At 47.0% G+C, this 19,382-nt stretch overlaps 1 protein-coding gene across 2 annotated transcripts in view; it reads right to left on the bottom strand.

The window, feature by feature from the left end:
- The window catches only part of raptor (regulatory associated protein of MTOR complex 1), a 50,246-nt gene that overhangs the window by 26,081 nt on the left and 4,783 nt on the right, over nt 1-19,382 (bottom strand). The window contains exons 4-17 of one of the 2 annotated variants that reach the window (XM_077634276.1): nt 18,942-19,022; nt 17,264-17,491; nt 13,367-14,011; nt 12,540-12,650; nt 12,378-12,452; nt 11,759-11,824; nt 10,453-10,644; nt 9,757-9,900; nt 8,365-8,521; nt 7,091-7,162; nt 5,449-5,794; nt 5,093-5,234; nt 3,644-3,754; nt 481-549 (exon numbers count right to left, since the gene is read on the bottom strand). In XM_077634276.1, coding sequence (XP_077490402.1) covers nt 481-549; nt 3,644-3,754; nt 5,093-5,234; nt 5,449-5,794; nt 7,091-7,162; nt 8,365-8,521; nt 9,757-9,900; nt 10,453-10,644; nt 11,759-11,824; nt 12,378-12,452; nt 12,540-12,650; nt 13,367-14,011; nt 17,264-17,491; nt 18,942-19,022 — 2,439 coding nt within the window. The remainder of the gene's footprint in view (nt 1-480; nt 550-3,643; nt 3,755-5,092; nt 5,235-5,448; nt 5,795-7,090; nt 7,163-8,364; nt 8,522-9,756; nt 9,901-10,452; nt 10,645-11,758; nt 11,825-12,377; nt 12,453-12,539; nt 12,651-13,366; nt 14,012-17,263; nt 17,492-18,941; nt 19,023-19,382) is intronic. The other variant, XM_077634277.1, reaches the window with a different exon arrangement.

The following is a 19,382-nucleotide window of genomic DNA, read 5'->3' as shown; positions in this document are numbered from 1 at the left end:
TACGTTCTCTTTTCCGACAAAGGGGACTGTGCAACAAATTGCACTTAGTTGGGGAGTAATCACTCGTTAGCATCCACCCAAGCGCAGCCACACGGCTACAAAGGAAAGCTATACAGCTTTCTCAGAAGCTTGGCAGGTGAAGACAGAGTTACAGTCCAGGGATCAAACCCTGGACCATCACCTGCAGTCGCTCCACCAGCTAAGCTTACCAGAACGGCTGGCGCTGTAATCAGTGCTAATGAGCAACTGCTCCCCAATTCGCCGTTTTAAATCTTCCGCATCTTCTTTAAACAGATTGGACTAGTACTGCTTTTAGGTTTTAGGCACATAAGAATGAACAGGCACCCTCGCGTAACAGCACACATGCAAGAGCAGCTTGTACACAGCACATACGAGAGAAGAGGAAGGGTGACAGAGGAGGTGCACAGAGAAAGAGAGAGAGAGAGAGAGAGGAAAAGGCCGTCCAGAAGATGAGCGTACCACTTGGCACCAGGGGGACTCCCTAGCGGCCAAGGAGTCCCCTGCTCCCTGCTGGGGCACATCCACAATCTGCAAAGAGACCACCCGGCCACCCGGTTGCGACGACGGCTGCCACCCGCCACCACCACATGCCGCCCCTCACACCCAGCCACGCACCGACAAACGGCCAGCACATCATTCGTGGCGTGCGCGCTGCCACCGTTTCTGAAAGCCCCCAGCACTGCTAGCTGGCAGGCATCAAAGAAATGCGGCTTCGGCACAGCTCGTTACCTGAAACAATGCACAGGCCATTACATATGTGTTTGCCAGCTATATTTTAAAGGGTGACTAGAAAGGAGGTGGAAGACAGCATGAAACAGGGGGGCTGGGGTCAAATGATGGGCACAGCAACAGAGTGAGTGAATGCCCCCCCCCATAGCCAGCACTGCACACAGCCACCTACCTGTAGCGCAACCGGCAGAGAGAAAGTGCAAGCAGGGCACATGCTGCGGTGAACAAAGAACACACGGGCAAGCAAGGAGAAGAGAAACGAAAAAAGCCACGAGCGGATAATACACGGGCTCAGTGCTCACATCTGTACATCAGCACGCTCCATAAGCCGACTTGCATTTTTTTAAAAGTAAACCTTAACTTGCATAGTGAATGCCTCACTATTCACAACACTGACATGACAAAGGGCAGTGCACCAATCTTCAAGAACACCTATTTTGGCACTAATGCTGTATTCCAGTGCCAGGTTCAGAGTAGATCCCGACCAAATCTTTTGCGCTTTATCTGAGCAAGGCAGATCACAAGCATGGGCTAGGTGTTGCAATGGAATGGTAAGATCCGTTTTCAAGCACTGGTTTCACCACAGTGCAGTCCACATCCTGCTACGTTGCAACCGTAAATTCATGCAACTTAGGCAATTCTTTTCTCGTCACTTGCATTATGAAGTAGATTATTTTGTAAGCAAGCAATTGAGGTTCCTGCTGCACCTACAAGTACACCTTGACGTTGGAAGGCTGCAGTGTTTTTTTTCTTCTTCTTTTAAATGGCTTCAAAAGTAGCTGAAACTAAACAAGTGAACTGTCACAACTGATGCGAGCGTTCCTCCCTGAGCAAGGAACTATCCCAACTGCAACCACGTGCACATTAATCAAACTGCGCTGAGCTCCGGGGACAGCAGGAGAAGCGCCAACCTGTCCCATACCATCTGTCACACTGCTAGTTCCCAGGTTGACACAGTCTGCGCTGCCATTCCACTTTGCATGCACCTCAGTTGCAGCATGCAAACATCTGCGACTGGGAGACAATGAGACAATCCCCAAGCAAGCAACACACCTGCTTTGTGTGCTAACCATCCAAACCTGCACATTTCACATTCACAACCGAGATTATCAGCCTCAGCTCTTAAAGAAACTTCCAGCTCAATGGGCAGTGTCTCTGGAGGCAGCTTAAGGGGGGGGGGGGGAGCCTGGTCTTGAAAACAAAATTTTATTAATGTAGTAATAATTATGAAATCTTCAAGGAACATGTATTTTTGGGCGCTGATTCTAAACATGTAATTTAATTTCATGTAAAACAATTTCTTGGGCACTTATATAATATTTATGCAATTATTTTGAGAAAGTGCTTGGAAGAAAATTTGCTGTAATAAGCTGAAATGTATGCCATTAGGTTGTCTTTATACTAAGGAATGCAATAAGGGTAAAATTATCATCCTGGCTATTATAGAACTTGAGTTATAGGGTATTGAAGCTGCCACTTCAGAAACGAGCATACACACTTTTCTTCGCACTTCTGAAGCAACAACTTTAAAACCCTATAACTTCAGTTCTATGATAGGCAGGAAGACAATTTTACCCTTATTGCATTCCTTAGTATCAAGAGAAGCCAATGGCATACATATCAGCAAGTTTCCCGCAGCAAATTTTTTTTTTCAGAGCTCTTCACAAGATACATGCATAAATATTACATAAGTGCTCAAGGAATTGTTTTACATGAAATTAAACGAGATATTTAGAATCGGCACACAAAAATACATGTTCCCTGAAGGTTTCTAAACTGTGACTTCATTAATGAAATTTTTCTTTTCAAAACCAGGCTCAGAGTCCAAAAAGGGTGATGGGTCAAGAATTTGCAGCTTTTAACCAACATGCGAGGAATTTCATTAAAGCTGCGAACTGGGCGAGTTGGTATTGATTCATATTTGAACAGTGCAATAAAACAACGGGACACAACGAAGAAAGGACACCACAAGCGCTGACTCGCAACTAGATTTTTAATTCACGTCCAAGCATCTTAAATACTAAGAACGCCAAACACAAACAAGAGGGAAAAAACCAAAAGAAAAACGACACAAAGCTGCTAATCATGCCCACAAAGGTGACAATCAGCACGAGCGCGAGACTACACATCTTGGCCGGATAAAAACATCATCTCTTTATCAGTTAGTGTGACAGAAGGATCACTAATGCAGCTATCTGATTCCAAGCGGATGTGAAAAGCCTCCAAAATTTCCCGCGTTAGGCTGTCATTATGTTTTCCTAGGATGACGGTGTTAGACAACAGAGGGGTGCAAGTACCTTCTCTCCAGTGGCGGGTCCCGAGATAATGGGTCTTCTTGTAACCTTGCCCGCCAGCGGCGGGTCCCGAGATAATGGGTCTTCTTGTAACCTTGCCCGCCACTGGAGAGAAGGTACTTGCACCCCTCTGTTGTCTAACACCGTCATCCTAGGAAAACATAATGACAGCCTAACGCGGGAAATTTTGGAGGCTTTTCACATCCGCTTGGAATCAGATAGCTGCATTAGTGATCCTTCTGTCACACTAACTGATAAAGAGATGATGTTTTTATCCGGCCAAGATGTGTAGTCTCGCGCTCGTGCTGATTGTCACCTTTGTGGGCATGATTAGCAGCTTTGTGTCGTTTTTCTTTTGGTTTTTTCCCTCTTGTTTGTGTTTGGCATTCTTAGTATTTAAGATGCTTGGACGTGAATTAAAAATCTAGTTGCGAGTCAGCGCTTGTGGTGTCCTTTCTTCGTTGTGTCCCGTTGTTTTATTGCGCTGTTCAAATATGAAGAATTTCAGGCAGACAAATGCCAGGCATGAAACCAGAATAACACGCGAGTGACGAGCGGCTGCAGCACTCCTTTCCATGAGACACTTCCCAGCTGCTCACCTTGTTGAGCGGACGAGTGAAATAGCGTGAGCACCAGTCCACAAAGCCTGTGGTGACCAGTGGTGCCGAGATGCGGGCATTGAGATGCTCTTCCGTGTCATCTTCCGCCACCTGCCGACAGAGTTGAGACAGCGATTGGTGGCGACTGTTGCTTAGAGGTCAAAAATCTCAAAACAGGACAGCAGCCTTGTTTGCACCTACTCTTTCTGCAGCACCTCTGGTTAGACCACAGGAAGAATAGGGAAACAAACTTGAATTTATTTCACACAATGAATCACCACATTTTCCAATTTCACTTTCTCCGCAGCCTTTCTTTCTGTTCTGAGATTTTTAATAGACCAACTTACGTAATAGTGAAACCTGCATCACTATCATTTTTGTTCTTGTAAGGATTGGTGCGACATGTACCGGTATATGGATAAACCAGCACGTGGTGCCATTTCCAGTCAACATTCCAGGTATTAAAGGCTTTAAAAGCCTTTGAAATTATAGCCAGCCAACCTAAACTTTTAAATATGTCTCAACTAGCCAAAAGCACAAATTAGCATGATTCTATTGTAGTACATCAACATGTCATTTTCAGCAGATTATTAAGAGGCTAAGGGGGTTAAGCTCCAGTATGCTACACCCCTGACCAGCTCTTCTGCAGTTTTTGCAAAGACATGGTGTAGGACAGCACACAAAACCCGCGTGTGACTGCTTTTAATCCTAGTTGCCAATATGGCACTCGCTCCATTCGCATGTAAACCAGCTGCGTGGTATGCATCATGAGCATTGAGCAACGGTGCAGGACACTGCGATCACCAGTAGTCGATATCACCAGTCGTGTGGTACGTACCGCGGGCCTCAGCGGTGGCATGCGGCTCGCACATGCCAACATCACAAGTGAGTGGTGGCAAGTGGTCGTACATCGCAGACATCGTAATCGCTATTTCACACAGTATATGCCACGGGTAGTCAGTGGTGGTGTGCGGCCGTTAATAGATCATCTCAGCCACAAACAGATCAGCGTAAATGCATTTCCAGTGCATTCGCACACGAATTTTGTAGGCTTCGGATGATACAAATATTTTTCGCGATCCCGTGAAATCCGTATCATCGAGATTCTACCACATTCTAGAATGAACAAAATACAATGTATAAAAGTGGCTGACACTTCTGCTTAGGTCAGCTCTACTTTGGCTTTGTATAAGGGCACAAGACTCAACAGCTAAACACGCTGCCAGAGCCGAGACGCAAAGGAAAAGGCGTCAGGATCCAGCAGTGCAAGCCGCCGAAACTGAGACAGAAATAGGTGAATCAAAATGTATTCATCACCACACACTACTGCAGAGAGATTAAAAAAATATTTGTATAAAACGAGACAGAGAGCACTGGACTTGATGATAAAAGTGAGCGATTTAGGAGCTTCCTGAATTCAGAAAATGACCGTGGTCAGGCACATCGTACCGGAGCTGGAACGTCGGGACCGCGGTCAAAGATCTTGCGCGAGCGGCTGAAGTGCGCCGTGTGCTGGTACTGGTGGCTCCGGGTGGGTGTCTGGGCTGGTGGCCGCAGGCTGGCATTCAAGGTCGGTGGTGGGGACTCGCTCCTGGGCACCAACCGAGAAACAACACTTTGTACACGTCGATTATCCCACTGGATAGCTGCCACGCTTCCAGTTTCTTTTGCCAGGGTGCCAATCTGGACTAAACCGCTGGGTGGCTCGAGCTTACTGCCAGCGCCTAAGAATTTCTATTAGCAAGAGCCACGGAGCCTAGGAGCGAGTCTACACAGCATCAGCATGCACATCATTCTGCACTCACGACATGTAGCTGATCTTGCCCGAAGGCGAGGATGGCTCCGAGTGGCAGACTGAGTTCTTGCGGCTCTTCTTGGCCTCGAAGCTGGACTGGGCCTTGTCCCGGTAGGCTCTGAGCAGGAGGCGGGCCATGGCGGCCACCTCCGGGTGGGGGTCACTACCCAGGGTGACCAGGGCACGCCACACTTGGCTGTAGACGCCTGTGTAGCCACCCAGGATACTGCCCAGTGGAGTACTCAGGCTGCAGATGGAGGTGCTGGAGGAGACGCGCCGCATCTTCTCCTGCGGCGGAGGCGGCTGCAGGACGGGTGGCGGCTCTGGCAGGCCCTCCACCACGGCTCCCGACAACACTGTGCACATTTTATACCAAGACCACAATCAGAACAATGCTGGCTTGGTTAATGGGGGGTGAGGGTCTTGAAAACTTGTTTTTTATTTGTCGACATAACCTGTTGAAACTTGGCACACAGATGTATCATGGAATGCTGATTTTAAATACTCGTATAGATTTCAAATATCTCACCTGGAAAGCAATTTATGGCAAAATAACATCCAAATTAGGTCATTTCTTATGGGCCTTTATGATAATTCCCCAGTTAAAAAAAGGCTTTTTAAGAATATGTAGACATTTCCAAAGGTCGCACCACAGTCCTAAAGCTTTCCTTTTTCCTTTAAACATGATATATTAGCAATTAGCCCAAGTGCGGGCTAATTACTGCCACATTTGTTTTTGCTTTCCAACTTCGTTATTCATTTATGACCAACAAAACGAATTGATAGACAACTTATTAACTTTAGGATGTGCTGTGGGCCTTTGCATATGTGTGCTTATTCTTAAAAAGCTTTCTTTAACTGATGAAATTGCTATAAAAGCCTGTAAGAAATGACCTAATTAGGATATGTTAATTTTCCATATATTTCCTTCCAGGTGAGATGTTTGAAATCTTAAAGCATATTCAAAATCAGCATCCTATAATATACCTGCATGCTAAGTTTCAGTAAGATATGTTAACAAATAAGAAAAAAAAATTTTAAGACCCTCATACCCCCTTAAAAGAGCAATACATCAGTGAACGTGCAGGAGGAGGTCTTGGAGCACAAAGATCGAATGACAAACACTGGTTTAGAGTGATCGGATATAGCAGAAAAGCAAAGCACCAAATAATGATTTGGTAAATGCAGTTGACAATGAGTCGGTTATCAACTCAGTAACGTAGATAGTTAACGTTTAAAAATATCAAAAGCCAAAGACTGCACACCGTTATTCAGAAGCTGATTCCATACTGATAAAGCAGCAAAGAAACCACTGTAATTAGTACGCACCACGGGAAGTAAGAAGTTTTGATTAGCAGCAAACCTTATTCACATGCGCCTGGTTATTAAACAGATTCACTGGTGACAGACTGCGTTTACAAAAGATGGTTGCAAGTGAATACCGAAATGAAAAAATTACTGCTACTATGCAATGCAATGACTGCTAATACGGTGCGAACTACGAGCTGTGATATTAATGGCCTGATTTGAGAACTGCACCAACGGAGCTAAACAAGTGGCAAAACTGTTTCCCCATGATGTAATGAAAGTGATGGGGAGAATAATGTTGGTCGACTAAAACAATGCCGTGACACCATGACCAAGACACTCACGGTTGCCAGTGATGGGCAGCAGCTTGAGCCTGTCACGTGATGCCACCTTCTTCATGCCACCCGACGCAGTCTCTGCAATGAAAAGCACCCTGTCCATGCAATGGGGAAGAGGGGCACGGAACAGGCAATGTGCACCACACGAAGCATTTCTGTCACGATGTAATATGTCACCAGCTTGAATGGAACATTAAGGTCCCGGAACAGCCTCATGGTGAGAAGGCTATAAAGCAAAGCCAATGCCTGTCGACAATAAAACTTCACAATTATATGTTGAATGGCTACTAGCAGGGAACTACGGGAAAACGCCCGTGAAGAAATTTCTCACTTACAAGCAGAAGAAATGGCAACAGAGTGAACCTGTAAAAAAAAAGTAATAACAGCTCCACGCCAGAGCACTAGAGTGATGCACCTTGCACCTTGCAGCCCCTGGTGGTGCACCAGCTGCATGCTGCACCGATGATGTTTTGCATAAGACGTCATGGGCTTGGTGTTCATTCAAAAACATGTTACATAATACCATATACTGCCATGTGTAAGTCAGCCTTAGATATAAATCGATCCCCTCAACCCATGTCCTTTGGTAGGCAGCCATTCACAACCTCATGCTTGCTCACCATTTTTTTTTAGTACTTTGGAGGTGTGTACTTGCGATGACAACCAACCTTGCATGCAGTCTACAACATCTCAAAGCAACTGACGTGGAATGAAATGCAATTGCAAGGCAAACAATATGAAGCATATGAAGATCGCACTGGAACTTCCATACCTGCATGCAAACCCCAGTCAGTCCAATGCGCTCCAGGCAGGTGGCTCACGTAAGTCTTCAGGAATAACATGCCCGTGTTCGACCCCTCACCAGCAAGGCATATTTGTCTTGAGCAATTGCAAAAGTCATAGCGAATGGCCCGAAATTGTGCCTCTGATGTGGCTGCAGCGGATGGTAGCGTCCGGTGGCCTGTCACTCACCATGGCATCACCAGTACTCACAAAAGTGCACACACTAGGAAATGGTTCCAAAAACCACCAGTATGTGGTGATCAATTGGCCCCGGAATTTTAAAAACCAGTTTTTAGAAATTAATAACAATCGTCGGCTCCTATCCAGAGACTCATACTTAGTGTGAGTGCTCAAAAGCGTTTGTTCTATACAGTGAACACATATTAAGTGGAAACCTTCAAAACCGTTTCACTCTTCTTAAAGGAGGTGGTGCGTGCTCCTGTGAGCCTCCAAGTTGGGGCACGCGGAGCTTTTCTTCAGCTGGCTCATCAACTCACCCACGGCAGCACTGGTGGGGGGGCTTAGCAGGTGGGCCACAGCGGTGGCAGCCTGCAGACCCTCACGGCAGGTCTCCTCCTCCAGGTGCTGGTAAGCCACGGCCACAAACTGCGTCTCGAACACAAACAGCAGCCACTGCAGGGCCACCACCAGCTCCTGGACACGGGAGGAGGAATCAAAGGCTCATTATGCATACACTCCAAGCAACTGTCCCGGGCACCTGGCGTAGTAAGTACTAGGCGAGAGACAACCACCCCTGCAATTAGGTGCTTCTGTTGAATCAGGGTAATGGCATGACAGCCAGTTCCTTCCCCTTTTGGCACGCTATGGTACGTGGGTTGCAACGTCCCAAAGCTGCACTGACATTGCACAGCATATCCACCACCGCTGAAATGCGGCCGCCGCGGCCAGGATTACATCCCGTGTCCCTGGGCTTCCACGCATTACGCCCCGAGAGAGAAATTGCGCCCAAGAGAGGCACCCGAGAGAGACATTTTAACCCCAGCCTTTGGCCAGAGGTCCTGTTTTCCTTCTCTTTGGACAAGTGTGAGCCAGAGGTGAAAGAAGCTCGCCACCAACCATGTGGCAACTGCAAAGAGTTTCGGAGCTCGAAGCCGCCATGTTTTGTTCACTCCCGGGTAGTTACTTTGCCACAAACAGTGGTGTGTACCAGATGGATGCTGTGCAATCTGGCTCCATCCACTGTATGCACTTCTACACATTTGTGATAAAGCATAGCATCCATTTGCATTTCCACACACACATGCATTTGCAGCATGCTGGCATACGTGTAATCGACAACAGCTTTAGAGGATCATCGTACAGATGCATTACACAGAACGCCATGCCACTGTGTAGTAACAATGGCTCAAAGCACATCCAACGTTAAGGCAGGGTAATTTTTTTTCACAATTACAGATGGCAATGTTAAGCGCATTAACAGCGTTTGTTTCAATTAAGAAGAAAAAAATTAAGACAGGCAAAAATTGCAAAGGATGATGATACAAAGACGAACAAATTCTTTTCCCAGAGTTGTTGCTATGGTAAAGCTCTCAAAAGCGACTGCCACAATTTGCAGGCAACAATCACGCCAAAAGTTGTAGCTATGATGGCATATTTGAATTTCAACACGCCAATAAGGTGCCAACTGGTTGCGAATACTATCGACACAAGCCCTGCAAAGTCCAAAACATATATACTGAAAAATTACATAGGCCACTAGACAAGCTTCATACAGCGTAATGTGCGCTGCACATGGATTTTTCGCCCACACTAACTTTATACTACAAACATTAAACTATGACTGGGCTACTCCTATTTCATAAGAAGGCCATCAAAGCCAACTGAGAAATGACCCTGCCCCATGCTCCAAACCCGAAGTGAAGCTTCACCTTGCGGACCACGGGGCTGCCGTCGTTGGCCACTGACGAGATGAGGGTCATGCCGATGTTGTGGTCGATGGTGTCGGCGTGGTCAGTGCGCTTGGCCGGGCAGTTGAGAAGGGTGCCAAGTGCAAACACTGCAGCAGCCCTCACCTGCCGGAACAATTCAGAACCCAAGAGCGTTAACACGCAGCGCCACAACATGCAGGACCGAACACTGCAAAATGGCACTGCTAGCATATCATGAATGAAACATCAATTAAGCTTACCTTCAGTGTCTTCTCGTTGGAAGTTTTCTTGCCTTTACTTATTTCACAAAACATTTTATGCTCGTCCCAATCTTCACACACATTTGATTTCTTGACATTTGTACATCTCATTCCAACTAGACCACTCACAATGTTGAAACTATGTCGAGTAAGACAAGAAACTGCAGCGACTCCTTCATTACCTGAACCTCCCACAGCTGGAACCCTCGCACGAGACTGCCTGCCCCCATTGAACCATTTCTGCCCTGCATTAGCTAACATAACACACCCACGCAACTTACTCGCCCGCTACTTTGTTTCTTTCACTGTCATTGTATTTTGCATAATTTCATACTGCAAGCACCGCCCTTCAGTGCCTCAGACTTCGAGGGCTACGTAAACAAGCAAACAGGCACGCTGCTGTGACGATGACTCGCACACAGGCCACAGTGCTTGCCTCGGGCGTGGGGTCGGCCAGCAGCGTGTGGAGTTTCTCGTGGGCACTGTCCCGGATGCCGCACCAGCGGGCGGCCGTGTATCCGCTCCATGTGCGGCCCAGGCAGATGGCCAGCCACTGGCGCAGGCGGGCATGGCTGTCCGTCAGCTGCTCCAGGCACAGGGCAATTACACTGCCCTTCAGGGCGGCCTCCTGCACAGCACCCCAACGCGTAACAGTGCAAGAAACTTCAACGTTTCGCTTTCAGTGGCTAGACAGCCTGCGCATGATTAAGACGTGCTGGCAGTCATGCTACCAACATCACAGCACTGCCACATCTTATATAAAGGGGGGAAGAGGGTCTTAGAAAAAAATTTTTGTTAAGGAGGTCACAATTATGAAATCTCCAGAGAACATGTATTTTTGCATGCTAATTCTAAATATGTTATTTTATTTCACGTACTACAATTCCTTGAGCACTTATGCAATACGTTATGCAACTTTGTGTGGAGAGCTTTCAAGAAATTCTACTGCAGGGAACTTGCTAGAATGCATGCTATTAGTTTCTCTTGACATTAAGGTATGCAATACAGGTAAAATTATCATCCTATCTGTCATAAAAGTAGAGTTATAGGATTTTGAAGTTGTCAGTTCAGAAACAGGAATACAAATTTTTCTTCCCATTTGTGAAGTACCAAGTTCAATACCCTGTAGCTCAACTTCTATGATAGGTAGGATAATAATTTTACCCTTATTGCACAGCTTGATGTCAAGACAAGCCGACGGCATAAATTCTAGCAAGTTAATAATTGGTTTTTTGGGGAAAAGGAAATGGCGCAGTATCTGTCTCATATATCATTGGACACCTGAAAAGGAAGAAGAGGTGCCGTAGTGGAGGGCTCCGGAATAATGATCTTTACCGTGCACTGACATCACACAGCACACGGGCGCCTTAGCGTTTTTGGCGCCCGTGTGCTAGCAAGTTCCCGGCAGTAGAATTTTTTTAAAACACAAAAAGTTACATAACATGTTGCATTAAGCACACAAAGACTTGTACATTAAATTAAATTACATATTTGGAATCACCAATCAAAAATACATGTTCCCTGAAGATTTAATAATTGTGACTTCATTAATAGAAATTTTTTTTTCTAAGACCAGCTTCCCCCCCTAAAGTGTACATCACAAGGCCCTCAGTCAGCAAGCATGCCCTGAGGGGACCATTGTAAACATTATTTGCCAGGATAGCACGAAGGTTCCAGGTCCCCATTCTTAATCAAATCGAAGGTTAATGCAAAGCCAAACTGCATGAACAGAGGGCGCTTACCTGACCACTTGGGTAGTTGGCCACGATGCATGACATGACAAAGGCGGCCATGGTTCGGTGCTCAGGCTGCACACAAGAAATCCAGATTTTTGTTTGTTTGTTTGTTTAGATGCCCTAAGGACCCACAAGGGCATTACATGAGAGGGGGTTGAATAAGGAAGAGCAAAACATTCATAACACAAACAAGTAAGGCCATGCAATAAAAAAAATCGGGACACAATGCTATGATTGAAAGGGCAAATAAATAGAGTAGGAACAATGATAGTGCGATAAAAATATTTTAAAACAAAACAGTACCATAAAAAAGATCATTTAGTGGGAAGATTTTTTCTTTTTTTCAGATAACACAACAAAAACAAGAAACGCAACAAGATTTACTTCTCCCCCTGATGCTGCCATTTTTATTTGTTCGTAAATTATGTATGCTGTAGCAAGATAACTCTGCAAGGAACAGAGAGAATATATGATGGGATTTTTTAACAAAATATCATCATCTACTCCTACTAAAAGATAACTCCTTGCAGAACCATGAATACAAACAGAAGTAAAATAAAAATTACTGGCCGGTGATAGTCAGCCAGTGCTACAGGGAACAAAAGGCTTCAAGACTGAAACTTGCCGGCATTGACAGGTCAGAGAGGACACTGAGAAAGTAGCGGTGGCCGTTGTCTCGAACCAGGTCAACTTGGCACGACTGAAAGCCAAGAGCAGAGAATAAACAGTCATGTAAGGGCCAGACAGAGCGTGAAACACCCTGGAACAACCGAGAAATGCGCTCCACCTGATCAACAGCGAGTATCTTGGCCCAGATGGACACCAGGAGGGGCCTCAGATCCCGAGCACAGCTCTGCAGCAGCTTGAGTATGTAGGGAAAGATCCCCACTGAGAGGGCCTGCAGAGAGAAATGAGACGGGCGCTCCACATGAAAGAAACAAGAGCAGACACTTCTAGACTTTGGCTACTTGGTCCACACTTTCACAATGCCTTTGGGTGTGTGTGTAGTACAGAGTATGCTTTAGCAAGCACCGATCTAAAAATATTTCCTGACGGTTACCACACCTGCGAGGTGCGACGCGGTACAACACTAGTTTGTGGTAATGAAAACGACCTAAAGACTAGTTGGCGCAGCAGCAAACAGAGGGCACCACAAACCTGTGAAGCAGCACTTGGCACAGAGCTGCTAATCTTTCCTCCTCTCCCTCCTCGCACCCTTCCGTTGTTTTACGCTAAGCATGACGCCACCACCTACACCACAGAACCGGGAAATGTGCCCATAACTGTGGCTACAGTAAAAAAATGGCGACTCTACTAAATCGGACTTGACATCCATGACAATGAAGTGCTCGCTACGACACTGCTATACTTGGTGACAATATTTTTTTGGAAACTAACAGAGAGGTACAGGAGCCTAGAGTTTGTAACTGTGTCACTCCATTAATAGTTCAGCCGCAGAGTGGCTGACTGGCACGTTGCTTGCTCCGTCGATGGTGTAGCTGGCGTTATTGATGAAAAGTTTGTGTAACCAGACATAGCCAAAAATCTGTTGTAATAATAAATATACTGTTTTTGCAAAACAGTGGTAGCAGGCTGTAACTTCTGGCCACTGACCAGGTTGACGGCCCAGGGCCCCAGGTCAAGGAAGCGCCCCAGCAGGTCGAGGGCGCGCACCCGGTGGATCTGGCTGAGCAGCACCTGCAGCACGATTGGCAGCTGCTCGGGAGGCGCCGCCCGCTCCGACCCGAACGTTAGCCACACCTGGAAGGCAGTCAGCTGCTGGGCAAAGAAGGGCGAGTGCTGGAAGGGGTGCCCCTGCTGGACGCGCGCCAGCTGCGCCAGACACAGGTCCAGCGCCAGGTCCCATGCCTGCCACATGGGGTGCTGGAAGGTGGCTGGCAGTGGAGGCTCCGACACGGGTTGGCAGTCATAGGCACGCATCACTCGCTCTGCCAGCAGGAAGTTGCGGAACAGGCTGGCTACCAGCAGGTCCTGCCGGAAGAGCCGCTGGAACAGTGCCCGCGGCAGCACGTTCCATGCAATGGTGTCCGTGATGGCTGTAAAGATCCAGTTGAGCTCGCCCAGCATGGTGCGCCGGTCATGCAGCTGCCCCGGAACCCGCTCCAGAAGCTCCAGTGTCACGCTGGGCACCAGCCGGCTTGCACGCTGCAGCACGAACCAGCGCAGCGCCATTTGCACGGGCGTCGTCAGGCACGATGTGAATAGGTCTGCCGGCAGTTCCGGGTTCATGGGCAGCACCTGCAGGGGTGGGTTGCATTGGCAGTCGTTGCTGTTAGTACAACACCCTGCCCCACAAGTGAAGTCAGCTCACTGAACTCGCCTCACAGTGAGCAGATTATGCCGCAAGTGCCACTAAAGTACGCTGTGTGAAGCTGCACGAATGGTGATAAACATATGTGAAATGAAGCCAAAAGTCACTGGAACCCTGGAAGGTATTATGGGGATTGTATATTTTTTTTTCTGAACTGTTGATCATAGCGAGAAATTAGTTGCTGAATCATTTTTTTTAGATGAAAGATAATTCCGCACCAAGTAGAACAAAACAGCATGCAAACAGAGCAATCCAAACCCATGACATAGTGCATACAGTGCCCTACCAACTGAGCTATGGTGGCGGCCATCTAACCTCCTATTTTCAAGTGTACTGGCGTTGCGCGTAACCCAACCTTGATAGAGTTCATGAGCGCCACGCCAACCACTGTGGCACATGCCACTTCTGGAAAGTTAAAACTTGCTACCTAGCAGAGGTACTAGTTCCACATGCCATTAAAGCTAGTTATCACACATGTGCAAATACTTGAAAAAGGTGCTTTTCCAATTTGTTATGTACTCTGCAAATCACAAGGGATATGCAAATCTTTGAAATTTCGAATACGAACAGAATGCATTTGTTATTTATTTCATATCTGATTCGAAAAATTGATATTAAAGAATTTTATAACATTCGAAACTTTCTGGACATTCCGCAGCACTCAAATAACAGGTAGACTTTCATAAATCCAACTTTCATAAATAAACCACAATATACGGGCAAATTATCTCAAGATCGAGTATAAAGTGTCAGGAAAAGAGTACAAATGAGTCCTCTTAACTTTCTTCTCAGTCATTTATCACGGGGACTGGTCACGTTTGGATGCTGCTAGGCTTGGACTTGAGCGAAATTCTGCAAGTAGGCTTTTCTGCTTATCATACCTGATGAGAACAAGACAGCCAACCACCCACTTCGAACAAGCAGAACGCCAAAGCATGCGTTTTTTTTTTTTGATGCTCCTTCTTTCCATAACGGGTTGCATACCTAACACCTGCACCCATGGAACCTGTCGTGTCGCCTTCACAGTTTTAGCGTGAACACCACCACATTGGTTTGGTCAGCTACATATGCGGGAAACCCCACTTTGCAGAACCTCACATTTGGCTTCCAAGGAGGAATAGAGCCTAGGTTTAACCGGCAGAGCTCCCAGCTCGTTCCTCAGTTCCACGTCGTCCTCGTCGCTATGCACAGCGCGGACTTTGGCAGTGCACCAAGATACGGTACCACAGTCTTTGTCTTTTCACAGGAGCAGCGATGGCGATGGCTAACGTGGTCAACACCCTGCTATATACTAACAGCACATTCCAATCGGCGATTCGGAGAAGTTCTTTAAATCCATGAGGTAGAAAGATATTCATCACAGTCAAAACAGAACTGAGGATCTGAATTTAAATCGCCCATTTAAACACACTCTTTGGTTTCACGATGCAAAAAAACCGCTCCGGATTGCGGACTGGAATGCGCCATTACAGCCAGTGAGCACTTGAGAATTGGAGAGGGGTGCAGCAGTTCAAACTAGTCCAGATAGCTAGCAGATGGCAGGGTGATGATGAATTTATCGACAACTTGATGGAGGAGAGACTGTTAGTAGAAAGTGTTTGGGGCAAACCCCTGAGTTGGAGTAGGCTTAAATCAATGGAGTAATTAGCTGTATGGCTGCACTGAGCTCCCTTGACTGAAATGCACTCCAGCTTGGGCTTTCCCCAAAACACATGCAACTTAAGTTCCCCCACCACAAAGTTATTGGTCAGTTCTCTCTTGTCCTACCATCTGCTAGCCATCCTGGTTAGCTCAGTTGGTAGAGTGACTGCCCATACTAACAGGTGGCGGTCATGGGTTCGATCCCTGGAAAGGGACGAATTTTTGTTCACCTGCAAAGCTTCTGAGAAAGCTCTGTAGGTTTCCTCTGTAGTTCCAAGGCTGAACTCAGGCAGATGCTAGTGAGTATTTGCTACCCCGTTTTATCCGAAATTTGCTCATGCACTGCCTACTGCTCGTCTGGGAAAGCCACCGCCAGAATTTGTGACCTGCGGAAGTGACTGTGGTGGCAGCACACAGTTTTAATTTTCAATTGCCAAACCAATCTGCATAGTTTTCTTTACGCATGGAGCACCATGCATCCATAAGGAATCATACAGCTGACATGAGGCATGCAGAAAATCACAGAAAATATGGCATCGGGGCTGTCGGTGCTGTGAGCGAAAAATGACGGGCATGGCCCTGGCAGCTGGTCCCCAGGAAGCAACGTAAGAGGAATGTGGGCCACCTAGGTCACGTGACCTTGAGGCGTCATCACAACCTGCTCACCAGATGTGAGCAAACTGCCCACCAAGGAAGGACTGCAGCGGTGGCCTAGTGGTTGAGCATTCATCTCGCATGCGGGAGGTGCGGGGTTCGATCCCCAATGCCGCTGGGTACCCACCGGTGATACAATGGGTACAAGCTTCCCTGACCTGGTGCTCGGCTTATTCAGGGTGAAATGCTTGGGAAATGGGTCCTTGAGCCCACCTTGAGCAAACGAAAATACCTTGTGCCATGGCGCTCTTTGGCCGCAGATGCCCTTGTGCCATAAAAATTTCCTAAGATGATGATGACCTATGGCAGCAGGTGGCAGTTAAATTAATGGTTTGGTTTATGGGGGTTTAACGTCCCAAAGCGACTCAGGCTGTGAGAGACGCCGTAGTGAAGGGCTCCGGAAATTTCGACCACCTGGGATTCTTTAACGCGCACTGACATCGCACGGTACACAGGCCTCTAGAATTTCGCCTCCATCGAAATTTGACCGCCACGGCCGGGATCGAACCCGCGTCCTTCAGGCCAGCAGCCGAGCGCCATAATTACTCAAATGAGTGGTCGCTCAGGAAAAGCAATCTAGGCCGCACAAGGCCCACTGCTGGGAGCCTCTGCCATCGCAGGGCAGCGGCACATCGCTTAACCGCTGCACCACTGCGCCAGGAGGGGTATGAGGACTCCCAGGGATCTATGAACGTAGAGAATGACCTTCTGCACATATGGGAATTAGCTCATTACGCCATCATGTCATACCTTTAAAGCGGGGGGAGCGTAATTTTTCCAATTTTTCCAATTTTTTCTCAACCCCTTCACACGCATGCATACCAATTTTTAAATAAAGAGTTAAAGTGCACATGTGGCAACGCGTGGCATCACAAGGCAGTCACCTGGTGCTGGCCGCAAGCTGCCAGTTGGATGCAGTTCTTGTAGCAGGGCGGCGCCTGTCCCTTGACGCTGCCCACAGAGATCTCGAACTCGCGCTCGTGCTGGATGGCAAACTTGTTGAATGACTCCAGGATAAGCCCCGCCGAGGAGCAGTCGTAGACATAGATGGATGGAGCACCCATCCACTGCTGCAGGTCATACATGGACAAGGGGATGTACTGCGTGTACGTCTGCAAAAGACGAAAGCAGGTGCAGTCCAGGACATCTTCATCACCAAGCAGCAACAGCTCGACAACACGTCAGTTAATACATGAACTCAAAAGGCACACCTGATGCTGGAGAGAACTCCATTAAACCCAGCAATAAAGAGTGGCCATTCATGCAAGCCATGCAGCCCGCAGATGACATGCACAAGCAAAATACAGCCCATGAGTACACCAGGACTGAGATAGCCAAAGTAGGCTGAAACCCTCGGTATCGAAAAATATGCATTGTGGGCCAGCTGCAAAGCATAAGTATGCCATCATTTTTTAACTATAGTCAGCATAGTCAGCAGGGTTCTACACTGGGTGAAAACATTGATTTTTTACTAGGCCGCTCGCAACTGATATACAGCCCACAGGGGCCATGTCTGCAATCAACACATAAAAAGTTGTGTGCTAAAATTTACTGCACTGCTAGAAATTTTACTAACATGAAAAAAATTCATGCACCAACATTATTCATTATCATTTGCTGTTTGTAAAGAAGCCAACATCCTTATTTTTGCGTCAAAAGGTAAAAAAAATTATAGACTATCAAGAGTGATTCATGTGGCACATTAAAGAAAATTTAAAAAGAGCCATTAGCAGTGTGCACAGCCTGCAGGTCACACTGTGAACCATGCCACAAACCAACCAACAATTCTGTGCTCACATTGCCTTCTCTTCACCACCTCCTGCACTTCCAAGCGCAGCCATGCCACGACACGGGACAGGACTCATTTTATTGCATGGCTAAATGTCTCACTTCCATTGCAACTTATAGAATCGGCTGGAAGGCTTACATTTTTGCAATGGAAGATTAATTCATTAAGGGTTTCAATAATTTGTTTGTTTGTCGAAAAATCCCAAGGGACGTAACCTAGGAGGCAGGTGGGCCACCTAGATCACGTAAACTTGTGACATCATCACACAAGTAACATTCTCCAAGCTTCAAGACCCTTCCAGTTTTGCAAAGCTGGAAACAGCAGTTAAGCAATAAGATGCGGGGAAGGAGAAGGTTACAATGTGAGGAATGCAGGGGTCGAATGCTCTTGCCTAACTTTTCTTTCAGAACTTTTTGTCGCAGAGTTGCTTGCAAGAGCCCACGGCTCAAATGCATTCTTTCAGTGACACAGCCAGAAACCGGCCCAATTTTGACTGGCATTTGTCGCAGCAATGCGCAGAACACTGCATTCTATCAAAAGAGCACAACTTATGCACCTTTCCCACCCCTAGTATAAAGTTAGGTGCTATGCATATCCTCAACTGGCAACCCACAAAGAAGCAGAGATATCACACTAGTTGGTGGAGTATCTTGGTGGGTTTCTTGCCTCTTGCCTCACATGTGCCACAGCACTGGTGGCAGCAGGCACAGACCCCCCAACACACTCTGTAACATGCCTCTTGAACATGGCTTCACCATCAACGCATGACTCACCCTGTTGAACACCCAGATCTCCCCATTGATGGTCGGCTTGGGCACGCCGTGGCCATTGTAGTGGAAGAGCACACGGTCCTCCTGGCAAAGCGAGTAGTGCAGAATAGGGTGAAACACAGGCTTTGCCACAGCGAACACAGCCAAGCTTTGCAAATTCTTTGACAACAGTGCACACGCGCGGTGCAAGGAAACATCAGCCACCTGCATTCTATGCCACATTTGGAAGCCCAGTTATTTTGTCTTGGCACCTATTGAAAATTCTTTCCACTACAACAATGCTTTGTCTGCACTTAAAGGTGCACTAAAAAGGAATCTGAACTCGTCTCTTTACTGCGGGAATTCGATCCACACATTCCGAGCATTCTTAGAAACTTCGAATTATTGTCCAGTGTGGCCAATTTCCCTAAATTCAATCTGATTAAACATCCCCGCTCCCGCCTT

This window comes from Amblyomma americanum, chromosome 8 (genome assembly GCF_052857255.1).
Source record: "Amblyomma americanum isolate KBUSLIRL-KWMA chromosome 8, ASM5285725v1, whole genome shotgun sequence".
Lineage (NCBI taxonomy): Eukaryota > Metazoa > Arthropoda > Arachnida > Ixodida > Ixodidae > Amblyomma > Amblyomma americanum.
The sequence above is the reverse complement of the archived record's forward strand: the minus strand, read 5'-3'. Positions and strand labels throughout refer to the sequence as shown.